Source organism: Eschrichtius robustus, chromosome 3 (genome assembly GCF_028021215.1).
Source record: "Eschrichtius robustus isolate mEscRob2 chromosome 3, mEscRob2.pri, whole genome shotgun sequence".
Classification (NCBI taxonomy): Eukaryota; Metazoa; Chordata; class Mammalia; order Artiodactyla; family Eschrichtiidae; genus Eschrichtius; species Eschrichtius robustus.
Genome location: NC_090826.1, coordinates 141624378 through 141643915, shown reverse-complemented (window position 1 = coordinate 141643915; position 19538 = coordinate 141624378). Strand labels below are relative to the sequence as shown.

General features: G+C 42.6%; 1 protein-coding gene across 6 annotated transcripts in view; it reads right to left on the bottom strand.

Annotated features, from left to right (window-relative positions):
• Positions 1-19538, bottom strand: part of NPL (N-acetylneuraminate pyruvate lyase) — a 37783-nt gene that overhangs the window by 3956 nt on the left and 14289 nt on the right. For 5 of the 6 annotated variants that reach the window (XM_068541369.1, XM_068541372.1, XM_068541367.1 and 2 more), the window contains 7 exons: positions 18849-18936; positions 15670-15727; positions 9912-9987; positions 7812-7904; positions 6886-7034; positions 6713-6759; positions 4368-4452 (listed from right to left, as the gene is read on the bottom strand). In XM_068541369.1, coding sequence (XP_068397470.1) covers positions 4368-4452; positions 6713-6759; positions 6886-7034; positions 7812-7904; positions 9912-9987; positions 15670-15727; positions 18849-18936 — 596 coding nt within the window. Of the gene's footprint in view, positions 1-209; positions 241-4367; positions 4453-6712; positions 6760-6885; positions 7035-7811; positions 7905-9911; positions 9988-15669; positions 15728-18848; positions 18937-19538 lie in introns of all 6 variants that reach the window. The other variant, XM_068541368.1, reaches the window with a different exon arrangement.

Here is a 19538-nt window from a genome sequence, read left to right as displayed (position 1 = left end):
TACTCTAATCTCTAGGGTACTTTCCAAGATACCTCAGGGGCACTTGGTCAAGGCTAAGATTTATGGCAATTTCTAGACCCTCAACTTCCATAAGTGCTATTTCTAAAATTGATCAGAATAAGAATTTGCACATAATGGAGGTCTAGCTTGTCCTTTTATATTTCCCTTTTCACAGTCCTTCTCCTACTTTTGAAAAAATAAAGACATACCTCTTATATCAATCACTGCCTTGGGACACCTCTGGGAACCAAATAAAGGAGCAAATCAAAATGTTGGTATTGGCATCCACAAAGAGAGCTAACAGAGTGATTCCTTTAATTAATGGATAACAAGTCCTCTAAAGAATCATAGGGTTTTCAATTTTTTCCTTTCAACTTTGCTTTTAATTTTGTGATTCAGGTTGTCAGTTGAAAGTCATTAAATGATCAAGCATATGACTCAAAAACTGCTCAAAGAACTGAGTGACATTGCTATACCAAAGTTTCTTCCATTCTTATCTACTAATATATATAAACAGGGTTTCACAGCACTTATTTCTATAAAAACAAAAAACAGAAATAGTATTGATGCTGAACTTTAACTCATCCTAGCATTAAAGGATATTCATCCACAAATTCATGAAGCAATTCTTAAAAAAAAGATTCCCATTCATCTCATCAAGAGATGCATTTTCAATAACATTTTACTTTTATGTTGTTTTAATCAATTGTATACTAGTAATAAAAAAGTCAATGCAGAATAAAATTTTGATATCAAGCCTTACAAACATATATGCACATGTTCTTTTTCTCCCTAACACACAAAGTATGGCACATTACATTCAGAAGTCTCTATTTCGTTGCTTTTTTTACACTTAGTATATCATTGAGATCTCTCCAGATGTGTGCATATAAAAGTATCTCATCCTTTTAAAGGACTGTATATAATTCTATTATATAACTCAAACATAATGTATTTAACCATTTCCTTATGGGTGGATATTTGGGCTGTTTCTATCTTTTGCTAGTATAAACAATGCTATAAGGAATATCTCTGTACATGTGTCATTTCACTTTGTAAATATAACAGATGGCATTTAAGTCCATGAGAATGATGGACTTCCCTGGTGGCACAGTGGTTAAGAATCTGCCTGTCAATGAAGAGGACACGGGTTCAAGCCCTGGTCCGGGAAGATCCCACATGCCACGGAGCAACTAAGCCCGTGCACCACAACTACTGAGCCCGTGTGCCACAACTACTGAAGCCCGCGCACCTAGAGCCCATGCTCCACAACAAGAGAAGCCACTGCAATGAGAAGCCCGTGCACCGCAACGAACAGTAGCTCCCGCTCGCCGCAACAACGAAGACCCAACACAGCCAAAAATAAAGTCCATGAGAATGAGTAAGTTTAGCCCTAACTTTTTACTTATATGCTTCTTCACTTGACTGCAAACTCCTTTAGGGCAGAGACCAGTTTTATTGAAATTATACATTCAGTTCAGCCCATGGTATATTAATAAGTGAGTAAATGAGACCTGCTCACACTTGCTTTCTGTAAGAAAAACCAGAATGTGGTAAACTAAACTGCTTACCAATACTGTTTTGGGTGCGATGATTTATTTAAGTAGGACTAAAAGAAAAGAAAGAAAAAGAGATGGAAATTGAATCAGCCAATAAAAGAAACCACTAAGTGGAAGGTTCCGTATCACAGCTGTTTCACAGTTTACTCCATCCTACGATTTTCACATCATTCAGCTCAGAACAGGTTGAAATTTTCAGAAATAATTTTTTCTGGGAAACTTAGGAAAAAGAAAATCGTATATGAAAAGAGATGGCAGGGACTTCTCTGGTGGCGCAGTGGTTAAGAATCCAGCTGCCAATGCAGGGGACACAGATTCAAGCCCTGGTCCGGGAAGATCCCACGTGCCGCAGAGCAACTAAGCCCGTGCACCACAACTACTGAGCCTGCGCTCTAGAGCCGTGAGCCACAACTACTGAGCCTGTGTGCCACAGCTACTGAAGCCCGCATGCCTAGAGCCTGTGCTCCGCAACAAGAGAAGCCACCGCAATGAGAAGCCCGCACAGTGTGACGAAGAGTAGCCCCCGCTTGTCACAACTAGAGAAAAGCCCACGCACAGCAATGAAAACCCAAGGCAGCCAAAAATAAATAAATAAATTAATTAATTAATTAACTAATTAAAAAAAAAGAAAAGAGATGGCAGAGTCCACACAATTCAGACTTCATATCTTAATTTAAACCAAAGTCTTGCCAAAGTTTAATCTAGTTGACATAGCTTCCTAAGTCCTTACGCTGTTCCTGCTTTCAGCTTCACCTGGTCTGGGGCTGAATAAAGGTGAATATTAAATAAGCTATTTAAACTTTAAGTTAAGTAGGAAGTAGATTTAGGCTTGCTCAGTGTTCAGGGCTAAAGGGTAGGGATATATTTAATCACTCCTGGCAACTGCTTCCTCCTGTTCTCTTCTTGGTTGGAGCTCAGGTCACTCCCTCAAACCTCCAGGATGCTTTGTGGCTTCTGCTCTGTAATTTCTGATTGCCCTGATGGTGGCCTGTCCTGTTCAAAAGATCCCTTATCTAAACTTACTGGGACTGACCACCTGCTCTGATCTTGCTTATGCCTTTCATTCTCACTCATTTTCTTGGGACACTCCTCTCAGTCACTTTTTTTTGGTTGTTGTTTATTTATTTATTTATGGCTGTGTTGGGTCCTCGTTTCTGCGCGAGGGCTTTCTCTAGTTGTGGCAAGCGGGGGCCACTCTTCATCGCGGTGTGCGGGCCTCTCACTATCGCGGCCTCTCTTGTTGCGGAGCACAGGCTCCAGACGCGCAGGCTCAGTAGTTGTGGCTCACGGGCCTAGCTGTTCTACGGCATGTGGGATCTTCCCAGACCAGGGCTCGAACCCGTGTCCCCTGCATTGGCAGGCAGATTCTCAACCACTGCGCCACCAGGGAAGCCCCTTTTTTTAAAATTTTTATTTATTTATTTTTGACTGTGTTGGTTCTTCGTTTCTGTGTGAGGGCTTTCTCTAGTTGTGGCGAGCGGGGGCCACTCTTCATCGTGGTGCGTGGGACTCTCACTGTGGCGACCTCTCATTGCGGAGCACAGGCTCCAGACGCGCAGGCTCAGTAGTTGTGGCTCACGGGCCTAGTTGCTCCGCGGCATGTGGGATCCTCCCGGACCAGGGCTCGAACCCCTGTCCCCTGCACTGGCAGGCAGACTCTCAACCACTGCGCCACAAGGGAAGCCCTCAGTCACTTTTATGATCCTGGAAGTTCCTGGGCCTCTCTGCCTCCAGAAGTCTCTCTGTAGTGCTTACCCTATTTCTTTCCACCTTATTCTGTTTACCTAACGTATACACACTACCAGCTGTGGGACTGGTTCTACCCTTTGGTGAGGCTCTTCCTTCTCTGGACAGCTAGGCTGTCCTCCCTGTAACATTAACAGCAGCCACCGTTTCCCCCAGGGGTCTTCCCTGGAACACTTCAGATCCTGCTGCTTTTCCCTTCCTGTTTCAAAGCCATTGTCTCCTTTTGGATCACCTACTCGGCTCTTGTTTCCTGCCTGGTGAATGTTTTCAGTTCTCAGCACATTTCCAGGGCAAAGAGGACTGACCTGCTCTGACTTTGGATTAAGTCTCCCCTTTTTAGATCACCAGCCTCATAGCTTCTTTTTTTTTTTTTTTAATTTTATTTATTTATTTATTTATTTATTTATGTATTTATTTATGGCTGTGTAGGGTCTTCGTTTCTGTGCGAGGGCTTTCTCTAGTTGCGGCAAGCGGGGGCCACTCTTCATCGCGGTGCGCGGGCCTCTCACTATCGCGGCCTCTCCCGCTGCGGAGCACAGGCTCCAGACGCGCAAGCTCAGCAATTGTGGCTCACGGGCCCAGCTGCTCCGCGGCATGTGGGATCTTCCCAGACCAGGGCTCGAACCCGTGTCCCCTGCATTGGCAGGCAGACTCTCAACCACTGCGCCACCAGGGAAGCCCCTCATAGCTTCTTTATATACTCTGGTGACTCAGGTGTGAAGTTCTCAAGGGGATGGCATGTGGTCATTTCCCCAAAAATCTATCACCATTATTTCACAGTCATAAAAATACTTTGAATGTAGACTAAAAATAAGATCATTTCTAGGAGGAACAGAAAGGAGTCATTCCTGTATGGGGCCTGTCCTGATGAGACATGCAGGAAACATGGATAATGGGGACAGGTTTGGTTTTAAACAAGAAAAAGAAGGAAAATACAGAAAGCAGCAGCTAGGCAATCTTAAGGAGGGCAGGTGTGGTAGGAATGCTGATGAGAGAAAATAAGAATTCTCAAGTGGGAAAGAAAAAAGGCTGTGATCTATATGAAGGGAAAAGAAAGCTAACCTGATGGCTCAGGGCCGAGGAGAAGTCCTTCCGTTCAAAAGCCTCCAACATCTGGTTTGTCTTTTTTCCCAGGTAGTTATAGGTACTGGAAAGAAAACAGCACATCTGCAGGATCAATAACTTAGCGAGAAGGTCCAGCTCTTCAAACCCCTCTAATGCTCAAAAGGGAAAAATCTACCAAGCCTTCCAGAAGTCTATTTTTAGGCCCTAATCTATTAAAGGATCAGGTGTCTTCAGTTCTGAGTTTTCCAGCAACACTAAGCAGTGCAGAGGAGGCAGAGAACATCAAAGGGAATAAAGAAAAGGGAGAAAAATAGAAAAAGGGTAAAGTTAGAAAAAAGAAAAAAAGTGAAAGACAGAGGTGTATTTGGCAAGGAGTGATTGAGGGTAACATCTGGCCCAGGGCACACACAGAGGTGCAATGCTAGGTAAGAACTGTGGATAAAATGTAGTATCTGAGGTGGGTCCTAAAAACCCTATGCTGAGAAACTGGGTGAATGTAGCACCACAGTAAAAGAGGCAAATACTAGCAGATAACCTAAATTGTTTGCCAAGTTATATGTTACCCAGAGACTAGTTTCTAATAATAATATTAATACTGATAATGATAATACGAGGACCATTTATTGACTATTGTATTCCGGGTCCCTGACATAAACCATGCCTAATCCTCTCAAAGCCCTGTGAGGTAGGTGTGGTTTCCATTTTGCTGTGAAGAAACTATGTCTCAAAGAAGGGCTACAGAGTTGTCGAGAAGCTTTCCATCCCTTCATACTGCTTATTCTATTACATTTCAACAAAAATGGAGATGAGAATGTTATTTGATCTCATAAAATGTTCTTGCTGACTTAGAAAAGAATCTCTAACTCTACCAATAAAGATAAATATTTTAGACTAATCACTGAATTGTTAGAGAAACCAGCAAGGTAGAAGGTTCTAGAAATTCAGAACAAAGATGTTTCCCCAGTTTCTAATGACTTCTCCTACAGTAACTCAGGATCAGAAGAGTTTTATCTTGGTGTACCAGGAACAGAATATTGTTGGTACTTCATAAATGTAGTCCCTGGAGTCAATACAAGGCATTCCGAGAATGTGAAGTTCACATTATCTTCTGGTAAAAAAGTAGGGAAGAATAAAATATAATCATTGAGATAAGTTACCTGCAGATGTGAAACACCCAAAGTCGCAATATGTGCATGAATGTCTAAGGGGTTTCAGAATACTCTAATTTGAATCCAGGGGTCTCAGATGTATCCTCATTTAGAGAGGAATGTGATCATAATTAAGGAGAAGTGAAGTGTAATCAAATGTACTTTGCTTTCAGATTCTGTTGACAGAATAAAAATGCCTAGTATGGAGGCCAGAAAAAAAAAAAGTCTAAAAAGTAAGAATTTCCAAGGTCAGCAGATCCAGGCATTCAGGTTTCCTTGGCGGAAATGGCCTGTAGTGATGATGGATGTTGCAGGCATCCTGGCTCAGTGAACAAACCATTACTTACCGTTACATCCAACCCAACTACTCTTCATCAAAGCCATGCTCACCAAGATATGCTATATTACTTTGCTTCCCCGGTACTTTTCCCACAGGGAGGAAATACACTTTCAGTTAATGTAAATAGTTCAGTCAATCTGCTTGCAGGCACATTGCTACTGAACTAGGTTAACATGTGCAGTGGACATGCTAAATTGAACGTCCCTAGGCCTTCTGCTGAGTAGACATCAGGCCACATGATTCTACCTTCCTAGCTGCAGCTGACTGGACCTTACATGGACACCTGACTTGGCAGTGCTATCTAGTGATATCCTGAGATGCCCCATTTGGGCACCATGACTGGCCACGTGCATGCTGAAGCAGAGAAAGCCCATCTGGAGAGAAAGGCAAATAAAGAGATGTCCAAAGGACCACAGGTGGAGAACGATCTGCCTTGGCTGTTGAGAGCTTTGCAGTTTTAGGTTCTCATCTTCTCTGAGACCTCACTGCACTTCCTCCCCTTGGGTTTTATGAAATTTCCCAGTATTTTATAATAACTTACCTTCTTTCCCATAAGCTAGTTTGAATGGCTTTCTGTTATTTGTAACCGAATAATTTCTGATAAAGAAGTTCTGTGCACGCTCTCAGCTTCTGTGCCTCACCCCTAACTGCAACAGATGCTTCTTGTAAGAGTGACTGAGTCGCTAACAAAGTGCTAAGCCCTAGTTCATTCCTTTTCACTTAGAGAATGCGGCAAAGAAAGGCAATTTCTATTAGAAAAGGTGTACTTGCAAGAAATACAACTGTGCAGGCGATGACTGCCTCTGTGGGGGATTTTACACTAATAAGCATTGGGGAAAATGAGTCCTGCTTACCTGCCCACTGCTCCAGTTGCTCCCATCACCAGAGCACTCAACAGTTGCTGATCAGAAACAGACAAAGAGTATTAACTTTGATGAAAAAGAGAAAAGATGTTACTATATAAGCGGCTACATCAATTGTTGCAGACGGAAACTAACCTGCTGGGATATGCCAGGGGGAAACTTACCTCATCCACCCCAAAAAGGAAAGCAAACTGTTGCTGGCGATTCTGATCAACACATTGCCCGAAGTCTAAGAGATCTGTGTCACTGAATTTCAGCCCTTGGAAGGTGGGGATCTTATCCTGAATTCCATCCAACAACTCCTCAGCACGAACTGTTCAAAACAATAAATGTCTCATTCACCTGTACACCCCCAGAAAATATCAGAGAACATCTCATCTAGTGCCACACATCTGCACTGAGCTGCCAGGGGTTGCTCTCAGCTGCAACTGGCTGCAGATTGAACATATTGAACATAATCACTAGCCCTTGCCTCCTAGTTCCTCTGTACTTGTCAAATTGTAACCCTAAATCTTCTGTTCCTTGAAGACAATAGATGGATATTTATAAAGCACAACTTCTATTTTTTCTTCTAAGGAAGTTAGAAAGGAATGGGATTTTAAAAATAACCTCCTAAGAAATTTCATCTAACTGTAACAATCTTCTTGCTGGAGAAGTACGATAATGATAAAAGAAAACCTAAAAGAAAAGTGAGAAGAGATCGGAGTACCTTCCTGCGTGCCAGGTGCTGAGAACACAGTAGGGTACAAGGTAGACCCAATCCCTGTCTTAGTGGGGCTTACAGGCTATGTCTTCCCACGTAAGACGGAGGGGTGTGTGTGACAGACACAAGTTGTCTGCTACAAGTACGAAGGGGTCAACTCGTCTTTCATACTTAAAAATCTTCCCTTATAAGGTGGTGTCAATGATTGATAAGGGCTGACTTATTTTTGATAAGAGTGACTTATTTTGGAGCTGTTGGAACCATCTAGTCAACAGTCTTATGCTTTCGTGACACAGGGTGAGGTGGGGTGGAGTCGGGGTTTCTTAGTGAAATAGGGTACGACGTGAGAGGTGAAGGTGAAGGAACATGAAAAGAAGCAGTACTTACTCTTTACCCCTGTCAAGGCAGGAATGTGATAGTAGTAAAACGGCAGTGCAGGGGCAGCCGCGGCCACCTCCTTTAGGAAGTTAATCAGGACATCTGAAAGAACAGCAGGAAAAGTCACGGTGTGAACAAGTGTAAAACACTGGCTTTGCCCAGTAAAAACTGAACCTTGGGACTTCCCTGGCGGTCCAGTGGTTAAGACTCCATGCTTCCAGTGTAGGGGGCATGGGTTTGATCCCTGGTCGGGGAACTAAGATACCACAGGCCGCGCAGCCAAAAAAAAAAAAAAAAAGAACCATCTAATGAAATGCAACCATCCTTTTTGGAAGCCAAAAATTCTTGACCACTCTCACCATCTCTGAGACTGCTACTGCAATGTCTTTGCAATTCACTTTATTCAAAGTTTTATTTTCCTCTCTGTAGAAAGGCCAAAATAAGAGGATCACTTTCCTACCATACTAAAGAACTATTAAAAAACTGGTGCATATCTTCCCACATATTAAGAGAAGCTCATGAAATACTCTTACAAAAATCAGAAGCCCATCAGACAGGATCCTCTTCCTCTTACCCAGAAGGGTAAGTGTGGTCAGTGAACAGCAAAGACTTTGCATTAAGATCAGAATAAAGTTGTAACAGTAAATTCTACAACAAAAAGATAAACAACGTCTGCTCAAAATGGGAAGTCATAAAAGTAGTGGCACATCTCAACCAGAGTTTGGTACCTTTCCCTTTTGGAGAGAAATTCAGATATATCAGGAGAGAGTTCACTCTGGTTTACTGAGGAATTGGGATTTTCTACATCATCCAATTTGAGCTTCAGCAGCAACATTACTACAGATGATAAATAAATCCAGCAGAACTGCTTACATCTGGATGCCACTGAATAGTGGGAGAGAAGCTTATGAACACATTTGAATACTGTGATAATAAATATTTTCACAAAATTATTGTGTATTACTTGTTATTTTTCATTTGTCTTATGCAAAACTTATTTCCTTATGCAAAATATTTATGCAAAATTTTTTAAAACCATGTGAAAAAAACTTTAAAAATGTTCATTCTGAATTTCCCAAATAGCAGTATTTAAATTATTTACCAATATTAACAACTATTTTACTGATAACAGGTAATATTTCATGATAATTTTGACCTGTTATACATTTAGCTATGGATTTATTTAATCATGCACACGAATAACATCTTGTCTGTTTTTAATCCTTTTAAAATTTGTACTGCATTTTTGCTAATCAAAAGGATTAAAAAGACTCAGTATACCTGGAAACCAAAAATAGTTTCCATAGAGAAAACAATAATTTGGTATTTTGGAAGACAATGGATATTTCTGTGAAATCTCTTTTCAAATTCATCACTTACTCAAAATTTGAATAGTACATGTAGTCTCAAAATGCCCATTACTTATATTCCTCTTTTTTTGAGAAAAATGGTCTCATGCTTTGCCATGTGACTCTGACACACTACGCAACTGACTGGCCAAAAGTGGACACCTGACCCAAACACGGCACCTGTAGGTTGACCCAGGGCTTGGTGGATGACCTAATCAGATTACTTGACAAAAGAGCTGAAGTCCTTTAATGGAGTCTTTTCTTCTCTTTTATGGGTCCAGGGAGGCTGAATGTTCCGGAGAACTACTGTACCATTGCAACTTCATGCCTCCAGTCCATAAGACTTTACTTTCATGAGTTAAATACAACCATTTGGAATGAAGGCATAAAGAAGTAGACCATGTACAGCACCGTGCGTTTTTTTGGTTTTTTTTGTTTTTTTAATTAATTAATTAATTAATTTATTTATGACTGTGTTGAGTCTTCGTTTCTGTGCGAGGGCTTTCTCTAGTTGCGGCAAGTGGGGACCACTCTTCATCGCGGTGCGCGGGCCTCTCACCATCGCGGCCTCTCTTGTTGCGGAGCACAGGCTCCAGACGTGCAGGCTCAGTAATTGTGGCTCACGGGCCCAGTTGCTCCGTGGCATGTGGGATCTTCCCAGACCAGGGCTCGAACCCGTGTCCCCTGCATTGGCAGGCAGATTCTCAACCACTGCGCCACCAGGAAAGCCCGCACCGTGCGTTTTGACCTGTCTACCTACCTTTGTTCCACGGCTTGAGAAAGAAAGGTGCAATGACAGCGATGCCATCGGCTCCTATTTTTGCTGCATGTTGGGCCTTTAAAAGAAGAAAGAAGACCACTGGTCACAATTCTGATGTGTGTGAATGTGGGGTTTTCTCCACCTCAAAAGGCAATTCTCAAACACCAGCTGGGTTTCCTACAATTCAACTCAACTCTGACACTATCTATCTGGAGATACAGGTTAAGGGCTCAGTCCTACAAGACTAGCTCCCTACCCCCATTTCAAATGCCAGATTATATCACCTGTGCTCCTGACCGACCTATGGGCTATAAATTAGAGGTTCCAACAACCCCCTCCTTGGGTCAATTAATTTGTTGGGGAGGCTCACAGAACTCAGGGAAACATTTTACTTACGAGATCACTGGCTTTTTACAAAAGGATATGACTCAGGAACAGCCAGATAGAAGAGGTGCATAGGTCAAGGCATGGGGAAAGGGCACAATGCTTCCATGCAAGCAGGACTCATTTTTCTTCTCCCAGTGTGAGTGCACCACCCTCCCCAAATCGCCACATGTTCACAAAACTGGAAGCTCTTTGAAATCCGTCCTTTGGCGTTTTCATGGAGGCTTTACTACACAGGCATGATTGATTATATCATTGGCGATTGGGGATTGGGTAAAATAGGGTCGATTATATCAACCCTAACTGAAAGTTCCAACCCCCTAATTCTCATGCCTGGTACTCTTGGCAACCAGCCCCCATCCTTAGGTGCTTTCTAAAAGTCACCTCATTAACATAACAAGAGACACCTTTATTGTTCTCATCTCCGGGAATTCCAAGGGTTTTGGAGCTCTGTGCCAGAAATGGGACAAAGACCAAATATCTAGTTCTTGTTATAGATCACAATTTCACAACCATCCTGGAGTAAACGATTTGTTATATTCACCTACAGCTTAGATACTAGAGGTTAACAACAAACTCTTCAAATTTGCCAACAGATGTACCACCAGAGAGTGGAAAATTACCACATTTAATGATAAATGTCATTACCAGGAAAATCCCAGGTTGCAAAGTAGAGACCCCTGGTGGAGGTGAGCTGTGTATTTAATCTTATTCTTCTGCAGACTTTGTCAGTACAAAAAAAAACTTGCTAAGGAGACATGAGCAGTTCATTTTGATAAACTGTAACCGTTAAATATAGAGAAACTTGCAGATGTCATTTCTCTTCTAGTGTTCAGCCCACTGGATGATACTGTCTTTCCTCTCCGAAGATATAACAGTCATATTTTAAAATTTATATTACAGATTGGAAATGCAGTTGAGAAAGGCTGAGAAGAAAAAGATTATACATATCACAGAAGATACATTGCACTACTCTTCTGATATTTACTCACATTCCTTCAGAAAAAATGAACATTTCCTCCCACTGGGCCCTCATAATATTTTTTATCTATTTCAAGTAGAGTACTTAAACCTAACACATTGTGAGGTAGTTGTGTATCATTACTGGTCTCCAACTAGAGTGACTTCCCTGAGGGCAGAGGTCAGATCTTACTCACTCTTGTGTTCAGGTCAATCATGGTGCTGAGCACATAGCAGGACTCAGTAGATGTTGATTGCTTTGAAACATGCCCCACTACCTAAAAGGGAAAAACGGCTTTCCTCTGAGACTTAAGCTAGTGATATCTATATCTAATAGATGTGATTAACTTTCTGCAGAAGTAAAGTAGGAGGGTCAAAAAGAGATTGGGATATAGTCCAAAGAACAATCAAGACATTGGATAGGATTTTATTGACACAGGATTGGAATGCGATATATCCGAATCATTTATTTAGCACCTTGTTTAGGACAAGAGTAGTAGGGTAACCTTAGCTGAAAGGAAGGAAAAAAACCCACTTCAGAGACAGTTGATGGCAGTGCCCATTCAAGCATCATCCAATGGAGAGTTATGTCTAAGCAGATGCCAATATTACTGTCTCCTTGGCAAGATTATCCCACAGCAGGGGATTATCCCTATAGCAGGGGATTATCTCTATACTAAGATTATCTTTATACTATTCTAGTGTTGAGCCCCATGGTTGACACTGTCTGTCATGTCATGACACAACAATATTTTAAAACTCACATTACGCATAGAAGAAAGCAACTGAAAAGAGAAGGAAAAAAAAAAAGATTTCCTCCATTACGCTACCATAGTTGAAAGACCTACTGTTAAGAAGAACAAATCAAGTATACAAAGGATAAATCAAGTTTCCAAGTTCTGATTCTAGGCTTACTAAGCAATCATCTAGTAACGTCTTCCCTAGTGGCTTGCCTAAGAGTGTTGAATTGCGGTTTTGCAAGTATACAGTATACATTCCATTTCTAAATTCAATTAATAGGAAACAGAATCAAACAAAACCCACTAGAAGATGTTGGGGTTAGATCTAGTCACTGCGCTCTTTGGAATTAGAATATCTAAATTCTGAGGACATGGTTATGTGGACAAAGAATGTCCCTGCCATTTCAGTAAACAGAAGATGCTTCGGCCAAACAGCCATCAGCCACTGCAGGCACCAGGTCGGTGTGACCTAAGGGGAACTCAGGATGGAGAAAAACATGCATATCAAAGGAATGCTCTCAATAAGCCCGATCTCTTGCACCTTCCCATACAAGAAAACACTAAAATCATTAACTTGAGATGCGTGTTTTTGTGATTAGCAATAATCTTTTGATGTTCAACTACATTTTTTTTTTTTCCCAGCCAAAAACTCCTACACATCCAGGCTCCTCCCTTACCTCTTTGGAACAGTCCCTCAGAGCTCGCTGAGTGGCTGTATCCCAGGCTTAAGTCCTCAGTAAGTCTGCTGAATAAAACATAATTCTCAACTTTTAGGTTGCACATTTTTTTTCAGTCGACAGTCCAGGCTACAACATCTTTGTGCTTTCTTTTCTTACTTGATCCACAAAGACCTCAAAACCACCACATGGTTTACTTTTCTGCTAGCAACTTTAACTCCTTCCTCCCTCGCCACAATATTACTCCACCTAACCTGCTCACCTCTAAACCCAGAGCAATCCAGTCTTTGCGTTCTTGTTCCTATGTTCTGGTTGAAGAGTGTACCTAGAAGAAAATCTCCACACCTGTGTGGAGTGGTGGTATGACAAATTTATGACTTACAACTTTGGTTGGTTTTTAGCACCACTGGGGCAATCCTTTTAAAAAAATTAATTACTTTTAAATTTATTTTTCAAAATTGTGACCAAGAAAAACACAACATTGGGAGATCCCTGGGGGCCTAGTGGTTAGGATTCCGGGCTTTCACTGCCGTGGCCTGGGTTCAGTCCCTGGTCGGGGAACTGAGATCCCGCAAGCCACGCGGTGCGGCCAAAAAATAAAAATTAAAAAAAAAAAAAATTACCATCTTAGCCATTTTTAAGTGTACAGTTCACTGCTGTTAAGTATATTCACATTGTTGTGAAACAGATCTCCAGAACTTTTTCATCTTGCAGATCTGAAAGTTTTGGAAGGAGCTGTCAGCAGGAACTCCACTTTATACTTTAGGGCTCCATCCTGTTAAACTGTGAACTGTGCTGACCCCGCTGACTTAAAAAAAAAAAAAAAGAAGAAGCTATCTGTTGAGAAAGGCATCCTGCGGAACTGTGCAGAAGTGTGCCTTTACTGATAACAAGTGAGACGCACTTGATGAGTCAATAAATTGTAACGGGAAAAAAAAAAAGAATACATACCTTCCAGTCACAACTCTTCGCAAAAAACTTTTGGAAACTAAGTGTGCTTCTCTGTTTTCCTTTAAAAACTCCTGCCTTTTGTTTCCCAGAGGGGACACTGTTCTGGTGGCTGCTGGAATCTGTGCTCCCTGAATTGTAATTCTAAGACTCCAAATAACCATAAATTTGTTTTCTATGTCTGTGAGTCTGTTTCTGCTTTCTAAATAAGTTCATTGGTATCATTTTTTTAGATTCCACATATAAGTGATATCATATGGTATTTGTCTTTCTCTGCCTGACTTACTTCACTTAGTATGATATTCTCTAGGTCCATCCATGCTGAATTAACAGATACACACTACTTTATATAAAATAAACAACAAGGACTTACTATACAGCACAGAGAACTATATTCAATATCTTGTAATAACCTATAATGGAAAAGAATCTGAAAACGAAAAAGAATCTGAAAACGAATATATATATATGTATATATATACATATCTACATATATATATATATATACATATCTACATATATATATATATATATATATATATATATATACATATCTGATCCCGCAAAAGAGAAAACACTGTTGCATCACTTGAAGTTTATAGTAACACAAAGGGCTGCGCTATTGTGCTTTACGCTGGTTTTAATAGTTAGCTAATATCTAATCTCAATCTCGGCGACTTCCCTGGCGGCGCAGTGATTAAGAATCCGCCTGCCAATGCAGGGGACACGGGGTCAATCCCTCGTCTGGGAAGATCCCACACGCCCCGGAGCAACTAAGCCCACGCGCCACAACTCTTGAGCCTGTGCTCTAGAGTCCACGAGCCACAACTACTGAAGCCTGCGCACCTAGAGCCTGTGCTCCGCAACAAGAGAAGCCACCACAACGAGAAGCCCACGCACAGCAGCAAAGAGTAGCCCCCGCTCGCCACAACTAGAGAAAGCCCACGAAGCAACGAAGACCCAACGCAGCCAAAAAAAAAAAAAAAAAAATCTCAGTCTCAAGACTACTAAATTCTACAGTGGTCGACTAAAAATTAATCTAATCAGGGATTTAAAAAAATGTCCAGCGAATAAAATTTAAGGTTCAACCAAGCAATAGAATTTTGAAGGCAATAACTGCTTAATCTATATATCTATATATCTGTATCTATATACATATATATCAATATAAAACTGAACCACTGCTGTACACCAGAAACTAACACAACACTGTAAATCAACTATACTTTTTTTAAAAAAGACCCCAAATAAATGCATTTCTTTGTTTTACAGTCTGCTTCTTTTTCGCAGACAACAAACTCTATACCCATTAAACAACTCTTCTTTCCCTCTCCCCCTAGTCCCTAGCGGGACTAACTCTAATTCTGTTTTTATGAATTTGACTACTTTAGATACCTCATAGTATAAGAAGAATATAGTATTTGTCTTTTAGTGACTGGCTTACTTCACTTAACAAAATGTTCTCAAGGAGATTCATTCCTAGTGACAAGATGGATTTGCTTCCTTTTTAAGGCTGAATAACATTCCATTGTATGTATATACCACCTTTTCTTTATCCATTCATCTGTCCATGGGCATTTGGGTTGCTTAGACCACATGAATAGTGCTGCTATAAACATGGGTGGGGACAATCTTTTTCTGTTTAAGTTTTCTCGTCCATTCTCCAGGCAGCGATTCTCAGTTTTTACCACTTCTCATTTCTGAACCCCATTTCCATCTCCTTTATGCCCAGCAGATGGCCTTGCCTTTTACTTCCTAGAGAAAACTTAGGTTGGCTCAAGTTCTGTTCCTTACCTGCAAACTAGGTAGCTCTATAATACCCATCCTTACTTTGCCCAAAAGAAGAGGTGCCTCTGTCTCCTATTCAACGCTCTGCTACAGCAGTTATCACCTTGGGCTACTCTTTATGGCTCTGTGTCGGCTTCCCCGCAGTCCTACACCTTATACTCTCCAGCATCCAATATTTAGCAAAAATGATACTGATTTTAACTCCAGCATGAAGATGGAGGCCCCTCAAGTGGTCTCTCCCAGATGGACCCACATACATACCAGTTCTTGTGACTCCTTCAAGCTCAGTGCTCCCACATGAATTACTATCTGATCCAACCTGCAAAAGAGGAAACACTGTTGCATCACTTGAAGTTCATAGTAACACGGAAGAGCTGTGCTACCTTGGTTTGTGCTGGTTTTAGCAATTAGTTAGTATCTGATTAATCTCAATCTCAAGACTACTGAATTCTACAGTGGTATACTTAAAATTAATCTAATCAGGGATTTTACAAAAATGTCCAGGGAATAAAATTTAAGGTTCAACTAAGCAATAGGATTTTTTTTTTAACATCTTTATTGGAGTATAATTGCTTTACAATGTTGTGTTAGTTTCTGCTGTATATAAGCAATAGGATTTTGAAAGCAATAACTGGTTAATCAGTCAGTACTCAAGTACCTTATTTTGACTATGCATTGTTACAGATGCTGCATTTGATGGTGACAATGTGCATGAAGATAGGTGTAAAGCTGAGATACTTTTGGTTGGAGATAAAAGAGGTTCCTCAAAGAGTACAACCAGGAACCAGCCATACGAGAAAGGAATTCACTGTGAAAAGTTTTTTCCTATCTTGTACGTCCTCAGAATTTGGCCATGAGTGAGGTTTTCTCTGAGACGTCAGTGTTCATCTTTGGAGGTGCTCCACGGGGCCCCGTGGGAAGAGGCCACACTTACACTGGTCTTCTGAGGGTAAGATCAATAAAACTCAGCTGTGAATGCAGTCATGCTGGCGAGTCTTCCAGGGACTCGGAGTGACACACATGCTGCCCTCATGGGATGGAGACACCACATCCCCGTTAAGGCCCGAGCATTGAGTCCTCCTGTGATTCTTGACTTGTTCTGGCTTCGGTAAAATGGGACCTAGCTGGGAAGCGCTACGATCAGGTCTGCATTTGTTAAGGATAACAGAAGACTTCTGAATGGAGAAAAGGTGGCTGGCTGGTCTGCTTTACCCTCACCAGCAGCTTTATTGCATGACCTCCTTAAACCTTTCACTACCCCTGTCTCCTGGCTTAGGTTAAAACAATCATGCATCCCCTCCTCCTCTCCACCCGGCTGCTGGGTCTGTGGCTTTAGTACAAACTCGTGATTTCCCAATTCAGGAGGACGAGGCCACCAAAAGCCTTCTGGTCCCCATGACTTACTTTCCTCTCCAAGTCACTGCAGCGGCTGCTCCAAATCTTGCCTTTTCTCCCCAAGCTCTAAATTCCACCCAAACCCTTGTTCTTGGCAGATGTCCTCGCTTCCAAGACACCAAAGATAAAGATTCTTCCACACACAGACTCCCTCCCTTCACCTCCTCCTCACCTCTGTGCTTAGCTGTGTTACCTTCTATGCGTTCCTCCCAGCTTCTTAGCTGTCTCCTAAAGCTACTCTGCTTACGTTTGGGTTTATTTCAAGCCCCCGCCGAGACCTGCCATCAACGGCATCAGTTCTCCACTCTCTTTAATCTCTTCTCCAATGGCACTGTCCTTTCAGCGAGGAAACGTGCTCGTTGCTTCCCTGCTTTAAGAGAAAAAAACTACCCTTCTTTTAATCTTGCTTCCTCTGCTCTAATCCATGATTCCTTCTCTCCTTCTCCTCAGCAGCAGATTTTTGTGTGAGAATAAGCTACCTTCACTGGTTCCCCTGCCATGTGTCTGCTGCATTCTAACCTCACTGCAGCTGCTTCTGTGACAATGACCCGACTGGCTCTGCTCTCTCTGAGGTTAGCTGGTCATTTCCTACTTTCTCAATCCTACTGACTCTCACAGCATCTAATAATTATTATAACAAATGTTATAATGAACACAGCATCCCCTGCAAATAATTACAGTGAATTCTTATACAATGCTTAGTACCATATGTGTGGCACTGCTTGAATCCTCACCACCGCCTCACAGGATAGGTACTATTAGTATTCCTATTTTACAGACAAAGCACAGGGCATTTAAGACCTGCCTGAGTTCACAGAGCTAGAGGCAGACTCAGGACCCAACTCAGGCAGTCCGGCTCTCCAGGCCCTGCTCTTAATTTCCACGCTCCCCTGACGATCTCTGAAGCCATCCTTCCTTCCGTGACAGGATTCGCTCCTCACCTCCCTCTGACCCTTCTGAGGGTTTTCTGTCTGTGCCCACTTCACTATCCCTCCCGGTTCTGGTGCTTTTCTTGATGTTTACCCTTAGCCTTTTTCTTTCCTCACTCTGCCCGTGGTCTTTAATCTTTTGGGGCCCAGGATCTGACTGAAAATCAGCTGAAAACTGAAGGTCACCAGAAAGTGCATACGTGGACACGCATTCACATTTGGCGTATAATTTCAGAGTATCCAAGTTGCTCTAAAGCCATTTAAGGGTCCCCAAAGTGGGCAGGGGCTTTGCACTGACCACCTCTGCTCCAGGCTCACTTGAGACTTACCTCCAATCTTTGCCTCCACCTAAGGCACCGTCAATCACCCTTCTCTGATCCCTGTTTACACTATTTATCGGAAGGATCAGTGTTAGTTTTCATGGTCTGACATCTCCATTGGATGGTAAGCAACCTGAGGGCAGAGATCCTGTTTTATATCTCCAGTGCCACCTCAGTGCATAACACACGATGCATAACAGGGCAGAACAGACCACAAACCAAGCTTGGTTAATTGCCGTGCTTATTGAATGGATGCTGTCCTATTTGTTTCACCGTGGCACAAATTGAGTGTTATAACCAAATACATTAACTCACTGAAGTTTAGAGGGTGCAGAAAGCTCCCTAAGACTACAAGAGGAAGCACCACAAAGAGCATGCTGAGTCACACGCAGAGAGACCTGTAAGGAGGCAACAGGCTGACATAACCACCAGGAGCCACCCTGCGACCGGAAGGAGTAGGAGCTGCTCAGCAGAAGGGCCAGGAGCCCAGCAGCCAGGCACCAGGGCCCTCCTCCACATCCCTTCAGGCCCAGGACAGGGAACCGGAGGGACTGGCCTGGTAGATAACACAAGAGGCAGTTTCCAGTTTCCCGATGGGATCTCTGAGAGCCGGCTGTGTCTGGCTGCCCTTCCACACGGAAAGGAAGGGCGCTCCTCTGCCTCAGCTCCTCTTCCCACAAGCTGACCTCAGGCCTGATGTGTGGTCGGAGAGCGGGGAGGCTGCGTCATCTGGGGTATAGCTGTGGTCTACGCAGCTCTTGCAGACGCGTTTGTTTATCTTGATGGAGCCACTCACTTGTTCCTCCCTTCTGTCACCCACTCCTCCGCGACCCGGCAGCGCTCTGAGATGCTCAGGGACAGGCCTTCTCCTGTCGTGCCATTCACTGTTCCAAACAGAGAGTCAGTCAGTGGGACCAACCGATACCTTTCGTTCTTCCAGCACCAACGCTGGCAGTGCAGGGGCAGAAATCCCTGCTCAAGAGGAAGGGACACGGAGAAACACCAGAGGACAGAACCTGGGTGGGTGGGGTGATGCCATGTTTCCATTTCCACCTCAGACTCAGCCTTTTTTCCATCCTCACCTCGTCAAAAGGAGTGGGAAGGTTAAGTATGACTTGTAATTTACAGATCTCATTGTTTTCAGGGATAGAGAGTATTTTAAATGGAGACAGAGGTAACTGCCCATGTTTCAGGCAAATCTCCGAGCACGCCAGCCAGTTCTATATTTGGGCTTGAATGGCAGGAAAACCAATACCATTCAGTACTGGGATGTCAAGGTGGTCATAAGTGGCAATTACTTATGAAGACAATGGTGTGTACTACAGATCTAAAACGACCTCTGTCTATAGACCTGGGTCCCCGGACTCTTTAATCAATAGAAATTGATAAGAGGCCAGATGAGAATTCAGGCAAGGCTTTACTGAGGCTCCTGCTGCGGCATGAGGGAGGGAGAACAAGAAAGAGGTGTCCTTGCTCGCTCCCCAAG